The sequence below is a fragment of the Electrona antarctica genome (assembly GCF_951216825.1).
Source record: "Electrona antarctica genome assembly, chromosome: 21".
NCBI lineage: Eukaryota > Metazoa > Chordata > Actinopteri > Myctophiformes > Myctophidae > Electrona > Electrona antarctica.
In genome coordinates, this window is record NC_136802.1 from 21,404,253 (window position 1) to 21,414,252 (window position 10,000).

Consider the following 10,000-nt stretch of genomic DNA (forward strand, 5'->3'; position numbering starts at 1 on the left):
CACCACCCATTCAACAGTAGATTTAACAGTCTACCCACCACCCATTCAACAGTAGATTTAACAGTCTACCCACCACCCATTCAACAGTAGATTTAACAGTCTACCCACCACCCATTCAACAGTAGATTTAACAGTCTACCCACCACCCATTCAACAGTAGATTTAACAGTCTACCCACCACCCATTCAACAGTAGATTTAACAGTCTACCCACCACCCATTCAACAGTAGATTTAACAGTCTACCCACCACCCATTCAACAGTAGATTTAACAGTCTACCCACCACCCATTCAACAGTAGATTTAACAGTCTACCCACCACCCATTCAACAGTAGATTTAACAGTCTACCCACCACCCATTCAACAGTAGATTTAACAGTCTACCCACCACCCATTCAACAGTAGATTTAACAGTCTACCCACCACCCATTCAACAGTAGATTTAACAGTCTACCCACCACCCATTCAACAGTAGATTTAACAGTCTACCCACCACCCATTCAACAGTAGATTTAACAGTCTACCCACCACCCATTCAACAGTAGATTTAACAGTCTACCCACCACCCATTCAACAGCAGATTTAACAGTCTACCCACCATCCATTCAACAGCAGATGTAACAGTCTACCCACCACCCACTCAACAGTAGATTTAACAGTCTACCCACCACCCATTCAACAGTAGATTTAACAGTCTACCCACCACCCATTCAACAGTAGATTTAACAGTCTACCCACCACCCATTCAACAGTAGATTTAACAGTCTACCCACCACCCATTCAACAGTAGATTTAACAGTCTACCCACCACCCATTCAACAGTAGATTTAACAGTCTACCCACCACCCATTCAACAGCAGATTTAACAGTCTACCCACCACCCATTCAACAGCAGATTTAACAGTCTACCCACCACCCATTCAACAGTAGATTTAACAGTCTACCCACCACCCATTCAACAGTAGATTTAACAGTCTACCCACCACCCATTCAACAGTAGATTTAACAGTCTACCCACCACCCATTCAACAGTAGATTTAACAGTCTACCCACCACCCATTCAACAGTAGATTTAACAGTCTATACCCACCACCCATTCAACAGTAGATTTAACAGTCTACCCACCACCCATTCAACAGTAGATTTTAATGGTCTGCATCTCTGTGTGTGTGTGTGTGTGTGTGTGTGTGTGTGTGTGTGTCTCTCTCTCTCTCTCTCTCTCTCTCTCTCTCAGGGGAAGGTAGCTCAGACTGCGTGCATGTCTGCGTGTAAACACATCTCCATCTCTCTGCTCCAGCTAATGTTGGACCCTGAGGTCAGACAGATTTCCATTGGAGCTCTTCAGCAAGTCAACACCGATGTCCGGGAGTGCGAGAGTGAGTCACGCACACACACACACACACACACACACACACACACACACTCCGAGAGAGTACCCCTTGGAATAAACATCAATGCACATGGATTCAACTTTGATTTACCCTTTGTTTATTTATTTCCCCATAATCCATAAATCATTCCCTGACAGCATTAATAATTAACAACATATTAACATGACTGTAAAACAACAAGCCATTATTATTTCATTACAGAACAGTGCATGAACTTTCTTCACGAGGATGTTACTATAATCCAGACGGAAGGGTTTGGCTTTCAAAAGTGTTTTTGCAGTGCAGTTTACCAGTGGAGTCACAGGGGGCGCTCTGATAGCCCGTAGCTATGAGAAATAATTTGTCAAACTTTTAATGGAGTGGTCTCGTTCATGGAGTGGTCTCGTTCATGGAGTGGTCTCGTTCATGGAGTGGTCTCGTTCATGGAGTGGTCTCGTTCATGGAGTGGTCTCATTTTGGTGCTTCAAACGCAAATGAACAACTTCCATTGAAATGAATAGCTGTGAGCGGGGCAGTCCCTCCAGTTCCATTAGTAGGCTATAGGCTTTCTATTAGGGGTGTCAAAAAAATCGATGCGAATTAGAATCGCGATTCCCGTTATGAACGATTCAAAATTGATTCATAATTTCCGAAAATCTTTTTTTTTATTTTAAAAAAATATATAAAAAACATTTTTCTGGTTACAGTTACAGGAGTTTTCACTACATGGTGTTTGTGATATGAAATGTAAGCTTACCCTAATCACAGTAAACAGCATGTCTTCAGTCATTTTCAAGTTACTATAGTATAGTCACTCCAGTTGGCTGGAGTAGATTGTGATGAAATCCTATGTATTGAATCAAGAATCATTTTGAATAGAGAATCGTTTTGAATCTAGAAAAAAAAATGCTTCTGAATAAAAAATAAAAAAAACAATTCAATTCAATTTTGAATCGAATTGTGACCCCAATAAAATCGGAATCGAATCGTGGGACACCCAAAGATTCACAGCCCTACTTTCTATGGAAAAAAGGTCAACCTCAAACAAATTGCAACAGAACCTCTTTCAACTTTTTTTGTTTCATAAATATGTTAGTAACAACATATCAAGAGTCTTAATAAATCCCAGTAGTCATCATCATCATCATTTTTCGACCGCGGTCGAGATCATGGATTTCACAATGCCACGCCAGACCTCCCGGTCCTTCATTGCCATCCCCAGTTCCTGCTTACTGAGGCATGTGTCCCTAGCGATGACATCAGGGAACGACAGTTTTCTACCTCTGGTCTGCTTTGAGGCAGGATTCCAGAGAAGAAGGGAAGAGGATAACCTCATTGTCAGCTCTGTAGCAGTGGCCAGCAAACTGTGTTCTTCTGGATCGGACTAGTGAAGAAACACAGGGAAGGTTGCAGTATATTAGATTAGTCGATGGGTGGCTCTTCCAAGACAGATTTCTTGGAAGTCAGAGAGAGAGAGAGAGAGAGAGAGAGAGAGAGAGAGAGAGAGAGATGCATTATGGGTGAAGAGAAGGAGGGGCGAAGCAATGATGGGCGTCGTTGTCACGCCGATCCAAGATCAGAGTCACACAGCGGGTTGAGCTGTGTGTGTGTGTCCTTGATATAAGGGTGTGTGCGTGCGTGTGTGCGTGTCCTTGTATATACGGGTGTGTGTGTGTGTTTGTGACATGATGTACACTGACATGCGTGTAGTGCAATGAAGGGTTACAGAGTTAAATGTTTGGAGTAGAGAGAGAGAGAGAGAGAGAGAGACGCACAGCCATAGAAATGAAAGAAATGGGCAAGGGGTTAAAAAGGAAGGAAGGGATAGAATGGAGTGATTAGATAAAAGACAGGAAGTCCATTAAAGCAGTGAGAGGTAGAGGTGAGACGGGAGGGAGAGAAGGAGTGAATGAAAGACAGAGGAGAGGAGAGAAGTGTCACTGGTGGTGAATGAGGGGGGGGGGGGGGGGGGGATATGAAAGAGAAGAATACAGGAATGGGACATGAAAAGGAGCTAAACAAGAGAGGGAGGGACACAGAGAAGAGGTGACAAAGGGCCACGCCGCGGGAGAGAAGAGAGAGAGAGGGATGAGCCGCAGAGAGAATGGAGGGATTAAGGACTGAGGGCATTTAGAGGAAGTTTGGAAGAGAGGGAGAGAGAGAGAGAGAGAGAGAGAGAGTGGGAATAAAGAATGGTAAAAGGGCAGAAGTTATCAGGTAAGGGATGGACGGACACTGTCTGAGAATGTGTGCACGCTTGTGCGCGCGCATGTGCGCGTGTGTGTGTGTGTGTGTGTGTGTGTGTGTGTGTGTGTGTGTGTGTGTGTGTGTGTGTGTGTGTGTGTGTGTGTGTGTGTGTGTGTGTGTGTGTGTGTGTGTGTGTGTGTGTGTGTGTGTGTGTGTGTGTGTGTGTGTGTGTGTGTGTGTGTGTGTGCGACTGCACGCGCATGTGTGCATGTGTGTGTGTCGTAGGGGTCAGTGGAGATGGCAGGCGTATAATCGCTGTTGTGGTGTGCCGCGACACACACCCAAACCGACACACACACACTCAAAACAAGACCCAGTGACATGACTCTGACACCCCTGCCCTCCCTCCGCCTCTACTCCCCCCCCCCCCCCCCCCCCCCCCCTCGCTCTGTCGTGCAGTCATTCGTCTGTCAATCCATCCTGATGCATGGCGAATCCACCCATTCCTTTCATTTATCCCCCTCTCTTCTTTTCTCTCTCCCTCTCTCTCGCCTTGTGTGTGTGTGTGTGTGTGTGTGTGTGCGCATGTGTGTGTGTGTGTGTGCGCGCATGTGTGTGTGTGTGCGTGCGTGCGCTGTATTTTCCCACAGATTTTGCCAGAGCCGGTCCAGTCAGAGGCTTCCAGGGAGACACACTGCTGCTGGCCTTCAGCGACTTGAGACAAGTAAGCCTTTGTCTCCTCTCCTCTCCTCTCCTCTCCTCTCCTCTCCTCTCCTCTCCTCTCCTCTCCTCTCCTCTCCTCTCCTCTCCTCTCCTCTCCTCTCCTCTCCTCTCCTCTCCTCTCCTTCACTCTCCTCTCCTCTCCTTCACTCTCCTCCACTCTCCTTCTCTCTCCTCTTCTCTCCTCCACTCTCCTCTCCTCTTTCTCTCCCCCCTCTCCTCTCTCCTCTCCTCTCCTTCACTCTCCTCTTCTCTCCTTCACTCTCCTCTCCTCTCCTCCACTCTTCTCTCCTCCCCTCCTCTCTTCATCTCCTCTCTTCTCGTTCTCTAGTCGTCTCTCCATTCTACCCGTTTCACCCCTTCCTGTGTCTGTTTTTTTGTTTGTTTTCATGTTGTTTTGTTCCCTGACATTTGTTGACCCCCCTTTCACTCAATCGCACATGCGCACGCTCGCACTCATGCACACACGCACGCCCGCCCGCACGCACACACACACACACACACACACACATGCGCATACGCACACAGCGCTCTTCTCTGGTTGGTCTTTTAAAGCGTTGGTCGTGTGTGCGTGGGTGAGAGAGCGAGAGAGTTTGTCATTGTTATCCGTCGAGGTAAAGGTTATTCATCATAGCCGTTCATCATTCATCTCCCTCTCATTTCGCATCTTCAATTTATCCGCAGCATTGTTGATTGTTCAGCGGTTTCCCCAAAGTGTCTGCGAAACATCACACGTCCCTGGTACCTCACTGACAGCAGAACAGTTCTCAGCCAAAAGCCACACCAATGAAGATTAATGTGGAAACGGAGACATAGCTATCAACATAACATATTGTATTTTATATATATATATATATATATATATATATATATATATATATATATATATATATATAAAAGTCATAATATATTATAATAACATATTGTATTTTATATATATATATATATATATATATATATAAGTAATAATATATTATAATAAGTAATAATACGTTGGTTATATTTTTTAGAGCATTTAACAAAGTTACAAATTGGTTTGTGTTGGAAATATCAATCAAAGCAGGGAACAAAAACAATATGTGTACAATAAAATAATATTCATCTACATTTTGAAAAGCAATTGGAGAGTAGGCTAATTAATTAATTGTTGTATTTAATTCATTAACAACAAAAACCAACTGTCCTTAGACCCTCAATCGGACGAAGAAAACTTCCTGCGGAAAAAACAAAACAAAACGTATAGGAACCATAGGAATGCTCACAAAAGAGGGGACCTCCTTCCTGGGCGGACAGGCATGCAATAGGTGCCAAGTGGGCAATGCTGAAATGTAAACAAACAAAGAATACAACGGTTGGAATACTATAATCAGGCACAATGAGGGCACTGATGGATAAAAAAAAAAAAAGTGCAGGAAGAAATAAAACATTGAGCAAACAAATCAATACGGTTACAACAAACTAGCATCTATTCAAAGAGTTGTTTAGTGAGATGAGATGAGATATACTTTATTGTCCCACGAGGGGAACGTTTAAAACACACACACACACACACACACACACACACACACACACACACACACACACACAATAGCAGCACAATCATTGAAGAGAGTATTCACAAGGTACAGTATCACAAGATAAGAACAATAAGTAACAATAAGTCCATACTCCACTAAGAGCTATGAACTATATGGCGATTGTTCAATAATAATGAATTGCATTTTTATAGCGCTTTTCCGAGTGCTCAAAGCGCTTTACAATTGTTCATTCATTCATACATTGGGAGGTGAAGCGGCGAACAGTCGACGCCAGCGTCCTCACTTCCCACATTCACACACCAATGGTGGCGAGCTCACACCGACCAACTCCGGGCGCTATAAACGATGGGCACATTTTATTAATGGATTAAATAGGCCAGAGCCCTCAAGGTGTTAAAAAAAAGTAATGATATGGTGCTTCCAGGATCAAAGGGACTATAGAGCAAAAGAATTGTGATCCGAGCATTTAAAAAAGTTAAAGAGGAGAGGGCGGATATAAAATCAGGGTACTTTATTAAAGATTTAAACGCCAACATGTTTCGACTGAAACGAGTCTTCAGGGCAAGTATGAAATAGGATCATGATTCATAGGTAATCCAAGAACCTGTGATATAATGCTGGACAGTATAGTATATATACACTCAATGGCCCATTTACTGTACAAACGTTAATGTTAAACAGCCAACAGTCTGATTCTGTTCCAATACGGTATTAATATGATTTGTATTGGGAATCCTTTCAACAAATGTGTGTGTGTGTGTGTGTGTGTGTGTGTGTGTGTGTGTGTGTGTGTGTGTGTGTGTGTGTGTGTGTGTGTGTGTGTGTGTGTGTGTGTGTGTGTGTGTGTGTGTGTGTGTGTGTGTGTGTGTGTGTGTGTGTGTGTGTGTGTGTGTGTGTGTGTGTGTGTGTGTGCGCGAGATAGATGGTTTTAGGTTCACAAATAGATAGATTTATCTAGACTTTATTTTTCCTAGCCAGAATCCTTACCAACACCAACCGTAGAGCACACATAACCCCGGTATTTTCCGCACTGCATTGGCTACCCATTAAGGCCAGAATAGATTTTAAATTTATTTGTAACTACTTTTATAGCACTACATGGACTCGCCCCACTTTATATCACTGATCTTTTACCGCCTAAGGATAAAGTGAGACCTCTCCGGTCCTCTGATAAAGGTCTTCTAAAAATCCTTGGGACCAAGCTAAAGACAAAGGGTGACAGGGCCTTTGCAGTGGAACTTGCTCCTACATTGTGGAACGCCTTACCTTTAGCTTTAAAAGAAATGCTAGGTCAGTCGAGATTTTTAAAAGCAGGTTAAAAACTTTTTTATTTCGTAAACATTTCCCCCGTGTTGCCACCTGATGTTCTTACACAGGTCTTATACAGGTATGTTTTGTTTTTGCATTATACTATTACAGTATGTCTTGTTTTTTACTTGATTGTTTATAATATAAACAATCAAGTAAAAAACAAGACATACTGTAATAGTATGTCCAGTTATTGTGTCCATTGTACAGCACTTTATGCTTTATAAATAAAATGTTATACAAAATACAATACACACAGATCAAACAATGCATTGACAATACTTCACAGGTCTTTCTTCCAGAGAGGGAAACGTATTGTAGTGAAATGACAATACTGAATGTGTGTATTGTAATGAAATTGGATTTGGCTCAATATTATATTGATTTGGTGATATAAGAATAGATAATAAAGAACCTAATTGGACCTGTTATTGTCTTGCATGGCATTAGTTTTGAAGTGTAACTTATTTTTAATTACACCTAATAATATATTTGGATCTGATCCAACTGTGTTCCTGGGTTCATGCCAGTCAGGGTGGTGACGTGACGTCTTGTGAGCTTGTAAATCGCTTGTAAATTTGGTGCGAGTCTGCGAGACACAATGTGCAACAAAGAGTAAAGTATTGAAATAAAGTGAGATTTGATGTCACTGTGTTGACCGGTGCATGTAGTTTTAGTCGTAGTCTTTTGAATAAAAATTCGTTTAGGTCACATTTTTGCCATGCGAAATCTATAGTTTTAGTTGACAAAATATTATTCACTAAATCTACAGTTGATTTAGTCTACTAAAATGTATGTTGGCAGGCCTTGATGGCTTGGTAATGGCTGATTTTACACTTTGCTTGCATGCTGAAAATAGCCGATTTTATTTTAAGAGCACAACAGTGCAAGTTAACCAAACATAAAATCAAATGACTTGTCTTTAGTTCTACTGGATCTCTTCTCCACTAGTCCCTCCCTAACATTTTAGTCTAGTTTTTATTTGTTGACCAAATTGTCAGTATATTTAGTCATAGTTTTAGTCATCATAGCTTAGTTTTCAGTTAGTTTTTATGTAGTATTTGTCAGTGAAACAAGGTTGTCGATGAACATTTTGTGTCATCGTTTTAGCGACAAAATCACTGTCTGGCACCAAAAATAGCATATACTGTATATACAGCTTGTAGATTGGCAGTTTTCACTGCAACGTTTAAATCAGGCGTGTCGTATTTTAATGAAATGGGAGGGGGGGTTGATCTAAAGTGCGTTTTTGGGGTTTTCTGTCATCCGGGGTTAGTGGTGAAGTGTAACGTATTGTAACGGGACAGGGTTTGATCTGACTGTTGATGGGGTTCGTCTCGTCCTGCATGGGAAAAGTCCCGAACAGGACGGGAGACAAAGGAGACAGAACTGTGTTGGCCCGTTGGGACTCTGTTCTGTTCACTTCTGGACAGGAGGCTGGGAATGGGGCGGGCGGGCGGGCGGGCAGGGTGTGTGTGTGTGTGTGTGTGTGGAGTTGGGTGCAACAGGGCGGAAATTGCGTGTGTGCTTGTGTGTGGATGCGCGTGCGAGGATATGAAAATGAGCGAAGACATTTTGTGTGTGTGTGTGTGTGCGTGTGTGCGTGCGTGCGCGCGCATGTGCGTGCGCGCGTGTACTGTCATTGTGAAGTGTGTGAATCTTGGTGGAAAATGTGTGTGTTCGCCATCCGCATTCCTGTTGAGTATGTGAAACGGAGTTGTGTGTGCACTCGCTTGTGTTTGTGCGCGTGTGTGTGTGTCCATCACAGTTGTTGCTGAATATGTGAAATAGGGCGGAGAGTGTGGGGAGTTGTGTGTGTGTGTGTGAACTTGTTGTGTGTGTACTCTTGCGTGTGTTTGGGATTATCATATGCAAAACGTGTGCGTGTATCGGTATTTGCGTCTCTTTTTCTGTTTGTGTGTGTCTGTCTGTGTGTGTGTGTCTGTGCGTGCGTGCGTGCGTGCGTGCGCTCGTGTGTGTGTGTGTGTGTGTGTGTGTGTGTGTGTGTGTGTGTGTGTGTGTGTGTGTATGAGTGTGTGCGTGCGCGAGCGCGTGTGTGTGTTTGCGCGCGTGCGTGCGTGCGTGTGTGTGTGTGTGACAGCGCATGAGTGATGTCGCGGCAGGACGGAGCAGCAGACGATGAATGAGCTGACAGACAGAGACGGATGGGCCTTTATCCCTCTGTCACAATCCCTCCTTTCTCTCCTCCCTCTCCTCTCTTTCTGCGCCTGTCCGGATGATGCAGTACCTCTTGTTCTCCTCGGAGGAGGAGGAGGAGGAGGAGGAGGAGGAGGAGGAGGAGAGGAAGAGAGGAAGAGAGAGAGAGAGAGAGAGAGGGAGAAAAGAAAAGGGGAAAAATGGCATTCATCCCACATCAATGTTTACAGAAACTTCTCCTCTCCTCTCCTCTTCCCTTCTCATGCCCCCCATCATCCCCCAAACTACTCTCTTGTCTCTCTTCCGTCCCGGCCGCCATTCTCTCTCCCGTCTCCTCTTCTCCCTTTTCATCTTTTTATATCTCCTTTTCCTTCTCTCCTCTCCACTCGTCTTCCCTCTTCTTTCAGTTTGCTGATAATTGGTCAAACCTCCCGACCCCCCCCCCCCTTTCTCTGAGTCACATCTATGGCCTTTTCCTTTTACTCTTTCTTCTTCTTTTGGCCTCTGTTCTCTCTCTTATCCATTGTTTATATCATTCTTCAGAAGACCCCTCCCTATACCCCAAAGTCCAAAGTTCACTCATTCATAATTTATTTTGCGTACACATCTGTGTGTGTGTGTGTGTGTGTGCGTCATCGTTGTTAGAGAGTGCAACAATTCCATGCCCGCCCGCAGTGCGTTGCCTATGTGTGTGTGTGTGTGTGTGTGTGTGGGGTGTGT

The 10,000-nt window shown here is 43.8% G+C and overlaps 1 protein-coding gene across 3 annotated transcripts in view; it reads left to right on the top strand.

Moving 5' to 3' along the window:
- Nucleotides 1–10,000, top strand: part of exoc6b (exocyst complex component 6B) — a 142,726-nt gene that overhangs the window by 101,305 nt on the left and 31,421 nt on the right. For all 3 annotated transcript variants that reach the window (XM_079491205.1, XM_079491206.1, XM_079491207.1), the window contains 2 exons: nt 1,235–1,376; nt 4,208–4,281. In XM_079491205.1, the coding sequence (XP_079347331.1) occupies nt 1,235–1,376; nt 4,208–4,281 (216 nt within the window). The remainder of the gene's footprint in view (nt 1–1,234; nt 1,377–4,207; nt 4,282–10,000) is intronic.